The sequence below is a fragment of the Miniopterus natalensis genome, chromosome 1 (genome assembly GCF_054644295.1).
Source record: "Miniopterus natalensis isolate mMinNat1 chromosome 1, mMinNat1.hap1, whole genome shotgun sequence".
NCBI classification, from domain to species: Eukaryota; Metazoa; Chordata; class Mammalia; order Chiroptera; family Miniopteridae; genus Miniopterus; species Miniopterus natalensis.
The window spans coordinates 52,327,505-52,344,257 of record NC_142081.1 but is presented as its reverse complement, the minus strand read 5'-3'; the positions used below and the strand labels follow the sequence as shown (position 1 = coordinate 52,344,257).

At 33.2% G+C, this 16,753-nt stretch overlaps 1 protein-coding gene across 1 annotated transcript in view; it reads right to left on the bottom strand.

Moving 5' to 3' along the window:
- Positions 1 to 16,753, bottom strand: part of TRPM7 (transient receptor potential cation channel subfamily M member 7) — a 97,391-nt gene that overhangs the window by 33,595 nt on the left and 47,043 nt on the right. The window contains exons 14-24 of the mRNA XM_016210152.2: positions 14,242 to 14,382; positions 13,829 to 13,963; positions 12,126 to 12,406; positions 10,674 to 10,902; positions 9,252 to 9,407; positions 9,027 to 9,170; positions 6,926 to 7,054; positions 4,828 to 5,106; positions 3,392 to 3,566; positions 1,605 to 1,731; positions 221 to 405 (exon numbers count right to left, since the gene is read on the bottom strand). Coding sequence (XP_016065638.1) covers positions 221 to 405; positions 1,605 to 1,731; positions 3,392 to 3,566; positions 4,828 to 5,106; positions 6,926 to 7,054; positions 9,027 to 9,170; positions 9,252 to 9,407; positions 10,674 to 10,902; positions 12,126 to 12,406; positions 13,829 to 13,963; positions 14,242 to 14,382 — 1,981 coding nt within the window. The remainder of the gene's footprint in view (positions 1 to 220; positions 406 to 1,604; positions 1,732 to 3,391; positions 3,567 to 4,827; positions 5,107 to 6,925; positions 7,055 to 9,026; positions 9,171 to 9,251; positions 9,408 to 10,673; positions 10,903 to 12,125; positions 12,407 to 13,828; positions 13,964 to 14,241; positions 14,383 to 16,753) is intronic.

Here is a 16,753-nt window from a genome sequence, read left to right as displayed (position 1 = left end):
AGTGTAAGGGGGAGGCAATAGATTGATGTTTCTCTCTATATATCTCTCCCCCTTCCTCTCTCTCTAAAAATCAATAAACACATCCTCTGGTGAGGATTAAAGAAAAAAAAATTAATACTTAGCCTTTAGTGTAATATTGATAAGAGATAAAAACACTGGCCAAAAAAAAAAAACAACACAAAAAAAGCCCAAAACAATAGCTTTAATATATTTTACTTACTTGGTCCATCTGAAGTCTTATCTTTTTTTCTTCTTTTACATATGCAGCAAAACAGAGACGCTATATGGCTGAGAATGATAAGTGGTGGAGGCAGAACTGGTTTCTCATGATAAGCCATAATGAAATGATAACGTTGGTACTTCCATACAATATTGGAAATTGCCTTCACTTGTAAATACACATTGCTTAGATAACAAAGAATGAAAATAGAACAAACATAATCACATTTTAAAGTTTTAAATGCTAAAGATTTAATTGTAATTCTTTTCTAAACAAGGATTCAAGAAAGTATCCTACCATAAATAAGACAAAAAGTCAAATAAGAAACTGGAAAAAATACATGCAACAAGTACAAGGCAAAAGTTTGATATTGTTGAGGGTCTTAATTACAAACTCTCAGAAAAATGGGCAGAAAATGATTTTAAGATTATAAATGACAAAAACATGAGAAAATATTCAATATTAGTAGCAACAAAACAAGTGCAAATACAGATAAGATCCTTTTATGTACTATCAAATTAATGGCCATTAAAAAGATAATACCTAGTGTTGGCAGAGATTTGGGGACATGGGCCTATTTTGACTTAAATGCAAAGTCCTAAAAATACATATGTTGAACAGTTCTACTTTTAGAAAAACATTCTAGGGAAATACTTAAGGGCTGATAAGAAATTTAACCACAATGTGGTTTTGGAAACAAAAAATTATAAACAATCGAACTGAGCAATACAACACACTGGCTGGAAAAATTATGGTCTATATCATGGAATACCAGGTAGTAATTAAAAATAAACAAGAGGGCCCTGGCCGGTGTGGCTCAGTTGGTTAGAGCATCGTCCCATGAACTGAAGAGTTGCTGGTTCAATTCCTGGTCAGGGCACATACCCAGGTTTAATGTTTGATCCCCAGTTGGGGCAAGTACAGGAGGCAACCAATCGTTATTTCTCCCACTGATGTTTCTCTCTCCCTTCCTCTTTATAAATCAATTAAAAATAAATAAATAAATATATGTATATGTGTGTGTATATAAACATTATTTTTTAAAAGAAAAAATAGTTCATATATATTCATAAAAAATGACAACTGTGCACCAAAATATTAATGGGATTATTGATGAATTTTCTTTTTTTTGCCTTTCTGTTTGTATATGGAATGCGTATTACTTGGCAACCCAGTAAAAATCTCAAATAAAAGTTTAAATTTATAAAAGAACTGAATGTTGAAAGGTATTTAATAAAGTCTCAAATTTAGAACTCATTTAATTTGAAAAAGCATGCTTTCTTATTTGTAAATGTCAAAGATAATTTTAGTTTAGGCCTTCAAATTGAGTAGAAATGTATACTAAGTAATCTCATTATAATAAACAAGTGAATAAAATTCTTACTTGAAAAATGCAATAAGAAGATTAACCATAATGATATACTGTACAAAGAGGTAGACTGCTTGAAGAAATGGAGTCAACCATGTCCCAGGACCACAGACTCCAGGGAGAGCAGAATCATTTGCACACACTTTAGAAAGAAAAAAATAAATACAGTAATTCACCAGTAACTGCTTCTAATAAGTATTTATGTTTGTTTGTGTAACAGAAGTTTTGGTTATGTACAAATCTGTTTTACAGATTCTAGCAAAAGTTCTGGGCAGGCAGCCATAGGAACACCAACTTAAAAGTATTCCAACACAGAAGAATTTTGTGAGGGATGTGGGTACCTGTTCTACCACTCTAGTCCAGACAAGAAAATACATTTTTGTGTTATACCTAACTTTCAAGGTAGGGGTTAGCCTGAGGAGCATCAAGGAGAACAAAATTCTCAGATTCAGCCACACTATAACATTTCTGTAAGAAATATAACTGAACCATAAATGAGTATGGTAAACTCACAGTCAATTTACAAACATAAAGATTACAGAGTTTATCTTATGTCACAAAAGAGGGTTTAAGGAGTGGTCCAAGTGCCTTTCAAATATACAATGATTAGATCTGAATTCTTTACTTTCATTATCCCCAGCAGAAATGTCTCTGAAGTCAAATATAGCTGAACACAAAAAAGGAAAGAGCTTTAATACCTGGCACAAAGTTATGAGGAATAAAGTAAAAACAATTTAGGCAGGCAAGAATTAGAATTAAATAACCATTAACTAGTGACAAATTTTCTATCACTCTTAAAAAATTTTTACAAATCTATTTCCATTCTACTCAGAGAATGCAAGAGACTAAAAAAACTGTATCTAATGCTTAATAACAACTAAACTAGAGCCACATCAGAAAAACAGCAGTCAATGAAAACCTGGAAAGGAAAATGAACAAGAAGCCATTAAACACAAAATCTGACCAAGCTGGTAAAAACCTGTTTTAACAACTGATAATAACTGATGACCACAATCTGGCCATCCCCTGACCTAATCTCCTATAAATAGGTGGGTAGGGAGCAACACAGGTATGGTGTGAGAGAGGAGTGAAGATGGAAAAGAGCAACAGTGAGCTAACAAAATAAAGATTCTACAACCCAGATGTGAAGGTCAGCAGAAGAACAGCCCTGAAAGTTGGCTGCATCACCTATGTTTACAAGTTATCTAGCCTAATTAACTAAAACAATAAAAAACAAACATTATATAATCCACCATGACTGGTCTAAACTAATCAATACAATACAATCCCATTACCCTTGCCTTGTTTCAGAGCAATTAAAATTGAAGGCAATTTGAGCTAATGAGATGAAAAAACGGGTACAATAGGGGATTCTGGAAAAGGAATTTCCCCCCTGTAAGAATACAAAGGAAAACAGTGTCTCTTCCTTTTGCTAGTTACAGAGTCTCATAATCATAAGGGAAACCTGTAGGAATCAGACACTATGATTACAGAGTCATGGGAAGAAAAAGAAGATATGTCCTTAGCTATGAATTAACAACACTCAAGACTACTCTACGTCTGAATTTTCTGTTACGTGAATAATAAATGTCCTTATTGTTTAGGCCATGTTTCCGCAATTTGTAACTAAAAAAACTCTAAAATACTTTTTTCAATTAATTTTTGTTATGTTTCTTCTGGGATTAACTAATGTATTGTGGGAAGGGTAATAGTTTGACTTATGAAAATACGTAATATTACTTTAATGCAGTTCTGACTTTAAAACATAAACAAAAGATGAATTTGTAAACATAAATCCTTACCATCAATTTCATATGCGTAAACTTCACCAAAAATCATCCAGTATGGACGGAAAACTGTATCTTTAGCAAGAGTCCAAGATGGTTCCTCATGAGGATAAAGTATTGCTTTTCTGGGAACACCAAAACTAAGTAATACAAGAGCCATAATCACTACAATGTAGAACATATTGGCCACCTGTTGAAAAATAAACACTGTTAAAATACATGGGAATTTAAACAGAAAGAAAATATTCATCTTTAGAAAGTTTTGAGTGTTCTAATAATTAAAATATTTGAGTTTCTTTTTATTCCTGATATTAGCATTCAGAAAAATCTCATTACTACATAAATCTAACCAAGGAGTTTATGTAAAAACTGATCTGCAAAGCTGGGCAAGTCATGGACATCTTTTATATAATGAACTGTATTGTATTTCTGGTTCAAATTGGAGTCTATCTGGAGTCCACATAGATTTTTAAAGGTATAGACAAAGACTCTCTTTTCTACCCCTTTTACTACCTGTCATTTGCCAACTTCACCAAAAAAAAAAAAAAAAAGCTTCCCTGAAAAAAGACATCTTGCAACTGAGATCTGAAGAATAAACCTAAGTTAATTAGTAAAAAAGGTTAACGGTATGAGTGTAGATGAGGGTGATTACCCCCAGTAGAAAGAACATGAGCTATGGTACTTCAATAGGGGCTGTGGTAAAGAAAATATAGGAAGCCCTGTCTGAGTAGAGCACAGATAAAACGTCTAAAATGGTAAAAGATTTAAAAAGAAAGCAAGGAAGATGTTACTATTGCAGTAAACTAGGAAAAGGGCCTATAGGATCTCTCTGTAATTATTTCTTACAACTGCATGTCAATCTACAATTACCAAAATTACAAGTTAAAAAAAAAAAAGAAAAGCAAGAGCCAAACTGGGCAGGGCTTATAGGTTTCATTAAGCACACTGATCTCTAATATTAAGGCAAAATCATTAAAGCTTTCTTAAGAAGGGGAAGTGACATATTCAGATTCACATTTTGAATTACTCTAGCTATAATGTAGATTGAATATGAACCAATGAGTAGTTGTGAGTAAACAGATTACTAGACTGCTGTAGCAGATACCAGCTGATAGGTTGGTTTAGGGTGAGAGCAGTAAGAATAAAAAGAAATTCAGATTGGAAATAACAACTTCATATCTTTCATTCTGATCTCAAAACTTCCACAGCAAGTAGCATCTACAAATTAAAGTATTTCAAGATAAATAAAATGTGTTTTTCCCCTCTAAAATACACACCAAAATGTTTTTCTCAAAAGTTAATATTCTTAGGAATGGTAGATTTGGAGTATAAAGCAAATAAACATGAAATAACATTCTCTGGTTCAAGTAAAACTATGTTAACGTTTTTATGATTTTAAGAAACAATATCAATAAATTGGTGATATGATTATCAGATGCCTCTCAACTTACCATTTTTCCAATCATCATTACATAAGGTCCTGCCTGTTGATTTACAGCTAGAAAATCTAGCAAACGCACATACCAAAATATTATGTTAAGACAGTAAATTAATCTTCCAGCCACAAAAACATCATTATCATATGCATTCTCAAAGTTCCATTTAGCTCCAAATCTTAGTCCAAATCCAATGAAGAAAGAAATTATGGCAATTGTATCACTGACATTGAAGTAATCACTAAACCACACTTTAATCTTCTGGCTTATTTTCCCAGCTTCAGACATAAAGATCTAAAGGTTAAAAAAAAAAGTTTAGTCAGTTTCTTCCTATTAAAACATATAACAGCATTCAATTATAATATTACAGTAGATTTTTATACATCCGTTGGTATTTCACAGTATTTTTTATTTTCCTGGCATTTGATGATGCATTTGATCACCAAAACAATTCAGTAAGATATCAGAAACAGATACTTCTTATCCTCATTCTGTATAGAGAAAAAAACACAACCATAAATGACCTGCTCGACCAACTAAGAAGCTCAAAATCTTGGGACTAGAACACAGTTGTCTAAATTGGAATGTGAGGCGCTTTTGAAAAGTTGTTTTGTTTTTCAATGAAACAACACTAGAATATCCTGGTAGGATATTCCAAAGGTGCCTTATTTGCAGAAAGTAAACAACTCAATGGTTTAAGTAGTTGTACTTATCTTTTTTCTTGAATATAAAAATTAAAAAAAAATTTTTTGTAGGGAATGGTAATACATTTACATGTTCAAAATCATAATGTATCATAAAGTAAATACTGAAAAGTCTCCCTTCCACTTTTCTTCCTTAGCCAATTAAGTCCTTTCCCCACTAGAGGCAACTACTTCTATTACAGGCACACTTTGTTGCATTGTACTTAGCTTTACTGGCTTTATAGATGTTGCATGTTTCACAAATTGAGGATAAGACCCTTCACCAGCAAAAAGATTATGAATTGCTTTATTGAGAGGCTGGCTTTATTAGAGTGGGCTGGAACCAAACTTGCAGAATCTCCAAGGTATGCCTGTACTCTCTAATGAATCCCTGTAAAACCGTTTTATGAATGTACATTTAAAACAATTCTTTGGAACTTGCTTTTATCATTTAACACACCTAATTTCTTCAAACATGTTGGTTGAACAGATTTCATAAACATATAAACCATGGCACTTAAAGAAATTTAAAATGCATAATAAGCTATTTAATAAGATAAATTCCTATGATACCCAAGTGGTAGGGCAGTACAATGCCTTCTATTTATTTTCACAATTTCATGTATTCTCTAAATATAAGCAGAGACATAAAATAATTCAGAAATAAGTAAATGTGTTATAAAATAACTTATGTAGTAAGTAGTAATACTAGTTTGAATAGAAAGTATAAAACTTTAAGAAAAAAGCATCCCTCCCCCCATATCAGAATGTTAGAAATTTACAATGTAAATGGAAAACTCTGATAAACACAGGAATCTAAATCAGTATGAAAATTCAATGGGCAACAGAGTACACTTAAGTGGACAGTGCAATAAAAGCAAGATAAGAACCTATATATAATTTATTTACCTGATTTGCTATATGTATATTTAATACTTTTTGAAGACTGTAAATACTTTTTGAAGAAAGTAAATATATATGTTCAGAAAATAAAGCAAAAACAGATCTAGGCTATGTTTCTATCATTGTCTTTGTAATTTGTGACAAAGTTAACAACACGCTGATCTATTTTTTTTTTTTAATTTATTGAGAGAGAGAGAGAGAGAAACATCAATTTGTTGTTCCACTTAGCTATGCATTCATTGCCTGCTTCTTGTATGTGCCTTGACAGGGGAGACTGAACCCACAACCTTGGCATATTGGGACAACATTCTAACCAACTGAGCAACACTGACAGAGCCTGATCTCTATTCTTTTGCCATGATTTTTAGAACAGCAAAAATAAACATGCTCTACTATAAAGATATTCTCCTATAAAGTCATCACCTACTGAAATTATGATACACATAAAATAACACATACCCATATACATACACAAAACATCCTCCATATATACAGTAAGTTACTGGTAGGGAAAACTAAAGACATACCTCACGGACTTTCTCAATAGCATAGGTAAAAATATAAGCAATAACAATCCATTCTTGAACTGAAGGTAACTGCTCCATTTGTACAAGAACCACAAATGTATAGAGCATCAGAAATCCCAAGTAAGCCAACTAATAAAAAAGAAAATACAAGATATGAATAAAATTGATTACAAAATAAAATTTTTTATTATGACAATTTTGAAGCGTGAACAATAAAAGAGACTAAATGAACTCCTGTGAACTATCTCCCAGCTTCAATCATAAAGTTTTAGAAGGAACTCTTTTTTAGTGCAAACATTGCATTTATCAATCAAAATATAAATGATCTCTAGGGTTTAAATGTGTTGTTCTAAAACTTTATTTTTAGTACTTCTCATAGGAAGAATTTTATAATACCACAGTTTATGTTCTCAGCTTAGCCTACATAATTTCATTTAACTTAAAATATACCTAAAGTATCATAACACATTAAATTTACTATAGAACTTCACCGCCATCATCATCAAGAAACACATACTTACTACCTCTTCCCTTCCCCAACAACTGGGAAAGACAACTAGGTATTTTCCTAGCTCCTAGTCACTGAGGTTGAAATCCCAAGAAATGGAAACCAATATGAAAAGCATTTTCCCTAGGAAAGGGAAAATTCCACTTCTGATACTCTTAAAAAGATTATAGGGAGGTGATACAGTCTGTGTATAATAACATCTAAGCAATCCTTTTCATTTCAGAGGAAAACCCAGACTCATTGACCCTTGAAAATTGTGGCTAAGAATCATCTCATTCTCCTTGCCTCTACCAGTCTGAAAACCAGCCACATCCATGATTTTAAGCTATGGAAGGGTAGGGAAGGAAGTAAACTGCAATAAATAAAGAGAAATTCCTGTAGCCACTTGAGTTGTCCATTTTTAAATAGTCATTCGCATGAATGCAAACTAAGAAACTTACATTATTTCCATTAGTGGGGACAGAATTTGGAGATTATGTTAGGTAATTCAGATGTGCAACACCTGAACAAGATGGGGCAAGAAAATTTCCATATTGAAAAGGAAATGTAATAAATTCGTCTTACGGGCATGTATGTGGTTGGGAAAGCAATGCTTGAAGGAACAAATTCTCAAATGTTCATCTTAGCACAAAGCTATGTGTATACTTTCCCAATTCTTAAAGTCTAATGATAAAAATGAAAAACACAAGAATAACAATAAAATAAAAACTTAAGTCCTGGCCATGTGGCTCAGTTGGTTGGGAGTTGTCCCCTGCACCAAAAGGTTGCTGGTTCAATTCCTGGTCAGGGCACATGCCCAGATTTAGGGCGCAATCCCTGGTAGGGGGAGTGCAGAAGGCAGCTGATTAATAATCCGCTCCCACACTGATGTTTCTCTCTCTCCAAAAATCGATTTTAAAATCTTTAATTAAAACAACAACAAAAAAAGAGTTTTTCTGGGAAGGAGAGTAAAAACTCATTTGCTCAGTCCCTGGCAAATAAGGGGTAATCTCTTGTGTTTCTTCAGATGAGTTCATCCCTCATGAACATATAGATATATATGTTCATGAGTAAAATGCATTCTTCCATAAAGCAAGAGAAAGCCAATTATGTGGCAGATAATCATATAACATGATTAAGATATAAGCTGTTATATCACTGATAAGTAAAACTATATGAATTATCTAGATTACTTTGCACCATCAATTAACACTGCAAGAAAGGCTTATTTCCAAAAATTTAACATTATCTGCAAAAATCCTAAATCACAAAGAAATTATAATTGTGTATTAGAGTTTCTTTTGATTAATCTTTACCAATCTTTCTGGTAGATGATTAGTATCTGTTACCCACTTACAAAGGCATATGGTCACAACATGTTTGTTTAGTAAATTTCTGGTTCCAGTTAGAACTAGTTTCAATTAAAATTAAGATTTGTTAGTTTTTATCATTCTATATGACAGAAATTTGAATAAAACTAATTCAAACTTATTGCTCTTTTGAAAATGGCTTTTCAGTGATCTAATTTACATCCAAATCAGTATGGATTCTAGACCAAAGGTCCACTAATGCCCATCTTTTAAAACATTATGCTCATACAATTTAAAAACATACCGTGTTAAACCAGAATTTTACAATTGGTGCATGATAAAAGGCGTAAAACTTTCGTGTGATTGGAAGCTTTTTTGATTTTATTTGTATTTCCATTTCATTCTTTTCTTCATTACTGTCCAATATTCTTACTTCTTTAAATACTTCCTATAATAAAAATAACAGTTGTAAATATACACAATTATTCACAAGAAATTTATATTCACTTAAAAATTTTTTCCTCCTTACCATAGGAATCTCTTCTGTTATGTTCTGAAAGTTGTTTTCGCTATCTTCCATTGTCATTTGATGGGCATCTTGAGATTGTGGAATATGAGACATTTCAGCCTTAGTTTTATATTCTAGCATTAATATGGTAGGTGGAACTAAAATGCTTAATATAACCTAAAAATTTTAGAAACATAAATTCACATTTTAAAATTAGTAACTTTCAAGAATATAACACAAAAAATTAAAACATTAAATATCCTTATTATTAGCCAGCCATTTTGCCCCTGGGAGTATAGGGGGGAAAACCCAAAACTTCATTTCTACTTATTACTATATTTATTTTTCTCATTTATTCATTTTATTTTTCATTTATCTTTATTGTTGAAAATATTACAGATGTCTCTTTTTCCCCATTGACCCCTTCCACCTCACTCCTACTTCCCATCCCAGGCCTTCATCACACTATTGTCTGTGTCCATGGGTTATGTATATATGCTTATAAATTCCTTGGTTAATCTCTCTCCACACACCCACCAAAGAGGCCCAGGTTGAACTGTCTTAAGGAGTAACAAAATATTTGAGTATTATGATATGAAGGTGTAGGAAAGATTTAATAATTAAAGACTTGCCCTTAAAAAAGAATCCAATTACAATCAGGTCAGAAAATACATTTGTTTAAAGCAAAATTCAAGCCTTATGAAGTTGCTGTGTGCTTAATTTTATCCTAAATCTCTTTGCAAGTGTTCCATATCACAACATGATTACTCAGCTGTGCCTCCATAAAAAAACTGTAATTTCTAAAATTTTATATATTACTTGCAAAATCATAAAGCACAAAGAAATTAGAATTGTGTATTAAGGTTTCTATTGGTTAATCTTTCACTATTATTTTCAGTAGATGATTAGTATTTGTTATCTACTTATAATGGTCAATGATTAAACTACTTGACTGATTTCTACCTTCTACATTTCTTTACCTTATTTAAGATATAACAGAAAGTCTTGAGAGCTTAAGTAATATCTCTCACTACGATGAAGCTGAAAGTACCAGACAACACTTTACCCACATTCTTGACCATAAAAGCCAGGTATATGCAATATACTTCAAATAAATTAAAAGTAACAGAGTATTAAGTTAGTAGATCAGTCCTGAATTTTAGAATTTGGGCATTATCTTTTCATAACAGCGACGTTGTTCACGGCTACTCAGGGCTGTAAATGCCATACTTCCATTTGTTGGCCTCTCATGTTTCTGGTTCAGATAGGGGCAACAATCACTATACACCATACCTGAAAAGGATTCAGAGTGAACAACAGGAGGAAAAAAGGACATTTCATGTCACTTCATATAAAAGGCCAACTATACATCTGGGCTAATTCCCCTGTTCTTTTAATCTAATCTAATCACACTCTTTATATCAAATTGTTTCTAAGGCATACCTTGTACCAGGAATTTTTCCTCATATTCAGCCTTCCCATCCACATATCAGATAACAACATTTGTGTACAGGTGTGGGCTACAAAAGGCCTAAGTCTTGAAGAAACTGCTAATTTAAGGCAGGTGGAATTACTCCAGTTTTTCAGTTCATAAGTGAGCAATTTCATAGCCATGGTTTCATCCTGTCTGAAGGATTGTTCTAGTAATTCAACTGCTAGTTGACCAAAATCACTATCAAAAGATAAAAGCCAAAACATATTCAGTTTAACAAATTGCAGTCTTAAACCACTATTCTTACATTCATTCATAACATGTTCTAGTTTTTAATATTTTCACACATACACTTAGGGAATTGTGAGGCAAAAGAATCATAGTAGCTCTATGTTTTCAGATTACTACTATTATAATATGTCACATTAAGAACAAGACTGAAAAAGTGACTCCAGCCCTGGCTGGTGTGGTTCAGTCGGTTGGGGCATCACCCTGTGCACTTAAGGGTAATGGGTTTGATTCCCGGTCAGGACACATACCCAGGTTGTGGGCTTGATTCCTGGCTGGGGCACGTACAGGAGGCAATGGATCAATGTTTCTCTCTCACATCGATGTTTCTCTCTCCCCCTGCCCTTCCTCTCTCTCTCTCAAATCAATAAAAAACAGATTCTTGGATGAGGATAAAAAAAAAAAAGTGACTCCAGAGAACTTTCCCCAGTCATGGAAATAAACCTACAGTCTTATAGAAAACCAAAGCTAACAATGTTCAGTTAAATTTTTTCTATACAATTAATTTCAAACATAGAAAAGGGCTGGTATCCAGTAGAAATAAGTAATGTGAATATGGACTAACCTAATCATGAAAAGCACCTGAATCTTAAATCTCCAGTAAGTAATCATTGGATCCCTGCTTGAGTTACTTTCAGTAATAACTCTTACCCTTTTCCAAAGTCAATCCATTTTTGTGTGAGAGAGGTCCTATTCTCTACCATAAAGCTTTCTAGACACAATCTTTCCAGCTTACTATTCCTTTAGCACCCTAAGTAAACTTCTGGGAACTGTTTCATTCTTCTATATATGTAGTCCCACCATCTGAGATGCCCTTCCAGTTGAATTTATCTCCTTAGAACACAGCTTAAACCTCACTTTCTTCGTTTCTTTCCTTACCATTTCAAGTGGAACTTTTCCTAACCAAATTACTACTATGGGCAACTATTAAACTGACTTCCGGCATTTCTTCTTTCTTGCTGAATTATTTAACCCGAAATGCAAACAAAATAACTTCTTTTGTATATGCATAGGCAGCCAAATTTCTTTCTAAATTTTAAAAAATGGGTTTCCCCTAAGTAGACCAATAAAATTATACATATACATCCCCACTCAGTCCATGGCCCTATAACCTTCACTTAAACATGATCTATTTTGTATTTTTAAAATGTTCCAAGTCATAAAATATAACTTACGTCGAATACTGTTTCAACTCTTCTGAGGTATCATCAACAAGGTCACTCTGCTTTGCTTCATAGGCCATTGAACGATAGATCTTACAGGCAACTAATGCTTTAGCCATTGATTCTTCACCATGCTGCCATAAAAAACGGGCCATGACCTGCCTCTTCATAAGGCAAGCCCAAATTAACAGTTCATTAAGTGGATAAGGAAAGCGCTTGGTTTCTGGATCATCAATATCTACAATTTCATCTTTGGTTCTTTTCTTCTTTCCTTCTTCCACAGTTGTATCAATCTTCAAGGAAAAATAAATGTTATAAAGCTCATTATAAGATCATGACATTCATGTGAAATTTTTATAAAATCTCTTTTTGGTATTCTCCAACTTCAAATAACTGCAAAAATTAAACAGTATAAATTTTATATTTTTGATTTTTATTATAGCTCAAAATTCATTTTATAGAAATGGCGTTTCCAAGAAAAACGATTTTCTAACAAAGTTTTCTGAGATTAAAGAAAGGGCCTAATATTTCAACTAATACCTGATAAAATACAATTTTATTTTTTGTTTTTAATCCTCACCTGAGGATATGTTTTTACTGATTTTAGAGAGAGAGGAAAGGAGTAGGGGGAGGGAGAGAGAGAGAGAGAGAGAGAGAAAGAGACACATAAATCAGTTGCCTCCCGTACATGCCTCGACCAGGAATCAAACCTGCAACCTTTTGGAACCTTTTGGTGTATAGGATGATGCTCCAACTGACTGGGCAACCCATCCAGGTCAATAAAACACAATTTTAGTGAAAAAGAAGTTTCAGCCCTGGCCAGGTAGGTCAGTTGGTTAGAGCATGGTCCCAATATGGCAAGGTTGAAGGTTTGATCCTCAATCCAGGCACAAATAAGAATCAACCAATGAATGTATATTTCTTTTTCTCTCTCTCCTTTTCTCTCTCAAATCAATAAATAAAAATATTTTTTTAAAAGAAGTTTCAATAACACCTTTGTCTTGCATGTTGTTAATCAAGTAAAAATGGAATAAAAGGAGGCAGTGAAGCATTTATCAAAACAACACTTAACCCGGCTGGCATGGCCAGCAGTTGAGCATTGACCTATGATCCAGGAGATCTTGGTTCGATTCCTGGTCATGGCACATGACTGGGTTGCGGGCTTGATCTCTGGAAGGGGGTGTGCAAGAGGCAGCCGATTGATGACTCTCTCATCATTGATGTTTCTACCTCTCTCTCCCTCTCCCTTCCTCTCTCTGAAATCAATAAAAATTAAAAAATAAACATCCAAAATACAGCAACAAAACAACCCTTGAAAAAATTTGGTTGTTATAGAATTATTAACTTTTTTTTTCTTTAATATATCTTTATTGATTTCAGAGGAAGGGAGAGGGAGAGAGAGAGAGAGAAACATCAATGATGAGAGAGTCACTGATCAGCTGCAATCCGCAACCCAGGCATGTGCCCTGACCGGGAATCCAACCCTGATCTCCTGGATCCTAGGTTGACGCTCAACCGCTGAGCCACGCCCGGCTGGGCATCATTAACTTTTAATGAGTATCTTTTTGTATAAGGGAAAATGAAGAATCAAAGATATAGCTAAAAACAAAAGGCAACTCTTACTAAAACAAGTAGTTTTTTTAATTTCATAATACTCAGTAATTTAGAAAGAACAAAATCCAAAATCCAGAAAGTGTAACATTGAACAAAAATACCTTTGGTCGGTAGGGCTGTGCTGTTTTAATGAAATGATTATGTCTCATTTTTTCCTTTTTATCTGCCCTATTGTCAAAAGATTCATGACTTTTTCGCAACTGAGGAGTGCTGCTGGAGGTATTTCGGCCAGACCTCTGAAAATGAAAGCTTATTAGTTTTTTACAAATTTAAATATGCTGATATGCTATAAAAATTCAATAATCAATTTATATTATGTATAAATGTGTGTGCACACATGAAAAATATGATTTGTTTAGGATATCAATTACAAAATCTAAGTACTTAGTTGAAAATCTCATATTTTTAAGACAATGCCACTTTCACCATTCTAATGTAAGTTAATTTTTAACTTTTAAAGTGTATGATTTAATTTTAAAGCAAATATAAAGACTTCCCTCCAAATAGTACATACCCGATTATTTCCACCAAGACTATTATATATTAATCGAAAACGTTTCCGAGTGTAGGTGCATCTATAGGTTCCTCCCATAAGATATTCAATAACAAGTCCTATATCAATTAGGGTGATCTTATATCCTGGAGGAAGATTTCCCTGGAAAGAAAACATGAGTTTTAAAAAGGCAGGATAGTATTTCTCAATAATTCCATGTGATGCCTAGAAATGTGCCACTCTCCAAAATGACAAATATTTACTTGTTACAGAAAGCTGGAATTTCCAGCAGCTATCTTTATAGGAGAAGGGAGCCACTTGTTCTCTTCTTCCTTTTGTAAGAAAGGGGGATTATGAAGTTTGAAGTCTCAATGATGTGGTTCAGGACAAAACTATGGTTTACAGCAGAAAGATAATTTGGTCTCCACCACCCTAAAACTTCATACATGGAGGCATAGGAATTTCTAAGAGACAACTATTCCATTTTCATGGTAGCACAGATCATAAATATTCTTTTCCTGCAAAAATAATGCTATAAAAGTTACTATGTTTCTTAATGGGTCTATACTTACTTATAGGTACCTTTTAACTTAAAATTACATTGGCTATATTACAGGTTACACAAGACTTTATAGCCTTGTCTAGGATTTAACTACTACCTATAATACTTTTTAGAGCTAAAACTTCATTTTCCCAGGGTATCAATTTACAAATGATGTTTTGGAACATAATTCACTTGTGAGTTTGGAAAGATTGCCTGTTTCAGAATCAAATATTTGGTTAATTTCATTAAATAACCTTAAAAGGGTTTAATCATCAGATGACACATACATTAATCAATTCTGCCCTCCTACCACCATCATTTTTTCCATTTCCCTAACTATAAATTTATGAATTTTTAAAAGTATAAGCACTTTTAAAAATGCTTATACTTATTATATTTTGGTTTCATCTGTGAAGTTTCTAATTCTAGAAATCTGATATCAAAATTAATCCAAACAATGTTCATCTTAAATATAAGATTTTTATTTTATCTAAGAAACCTCAAATATGCTTTATAATTGAGGGTGTCATGTATGATATTTAGTTTTTAAAAATATGACAAATACCATTATGCTATAAGCCCACTTGAATGGGAAATATTTAAATTAAGTAAAATAATGTTAGTTATCTAAAAATCATTAAGTAATTTCTCAAACTATATAAATAACTTGTAAAAAACTCTACTTATTTATTTGAATCAGAAAATACTTAATTACTGCCTTTACTTTAGGATTTTTTCATTTCTGAAAATAAAAAAATTGGGCCACTGATGTGAAAATAGAATTAACAACTGCAGTTCTTTCTGCTAACCTATGTAAGTTAATCATAATGCAAATGTATTTTAGAAAGTGCCTGGACTAAAGGTCTCCCCCTTACTCAAGCTTTCTGGGAAAAGAAAAAAAGCTTTAATTACTTAAACAACAAAAAGTTAATGTGAAATGTTCAGGATAGGAAAATCCATAGAGCTAGAAAGTAGACTAACAGTTGCCTTGGGCAGGGGCAGAATTTTTTGGGTTATTGTAAATACTCTAAAATTAGATTGTGGTGATGGTGCTACCACCACTGTGAGAATATAATAAAAGCCACTGACCTATACACTTTAAATGGATGAATATTACAGCAATGTCATATTTCAATTGAGTTACAAAGAAAAGCATGTACAAGAAATGAAGTAAATATATCTTTTTAAATATAATAAAATCTAGATTCTTCCTATAGGATAAGCCTAGTTTAGTATTAAGTAAGTTACGAAACACAGAAAATTACATTTTCTATCTTAATTTTTGTTTTTTAATACTGAATAGTGAATAAATATTTGAATGAAGAATTCTAAAAAGCAAGCATTTTAGTTCAAAAACTTAAACAATTAATTAAATGAGTACGTTTTCACCAAGGAAAATAAAAAACTAATGGATACCAATAATTTAAACAGCTATAAATTTTTAAGTAACTATTTGAAACTATTAGTATTATTTTTTAATCCTCACTGAGGATATGTTTTTATTGATTTTTAGAGAGAGGAGGGGGGAGAGAGAGAGAAACATCGACTGGTTGCCTCCTGTACTCGCTCCACTTGGAGACAGAACCCGCAACCTAAGTATGAGGCCTGACTGGGAATCAAATCCACAACCTTTTGGTGTATGGGAGGACACTCTAACCCAGGCAAAGAGAGAGGGACTGAGGGAAGGAGGAAGTGCACTTGCATAGGAGCATGCATTTCAGAATTTTTTCTTTGTTAATCCTCACCAGAGGATATTTTTCCATTGATTTTACATAGAGTGGAAGGGAGGGACAGAGGGAAGGAGGGGGAGGAGGAGGGAGAAACATCAATGTAAGAGAGACACAGCAACTGGTTGCCTCCTGCGCACACTCTGACTGGGGTGGGGATTGAACCTAAACCCAGGTATGTGCCTTTGACTGGGAATTGAACCCATGACCTTTTGGAACTTGGGCCAATGCTCTAACCACTGAGCACACTGGCCAGGGTATT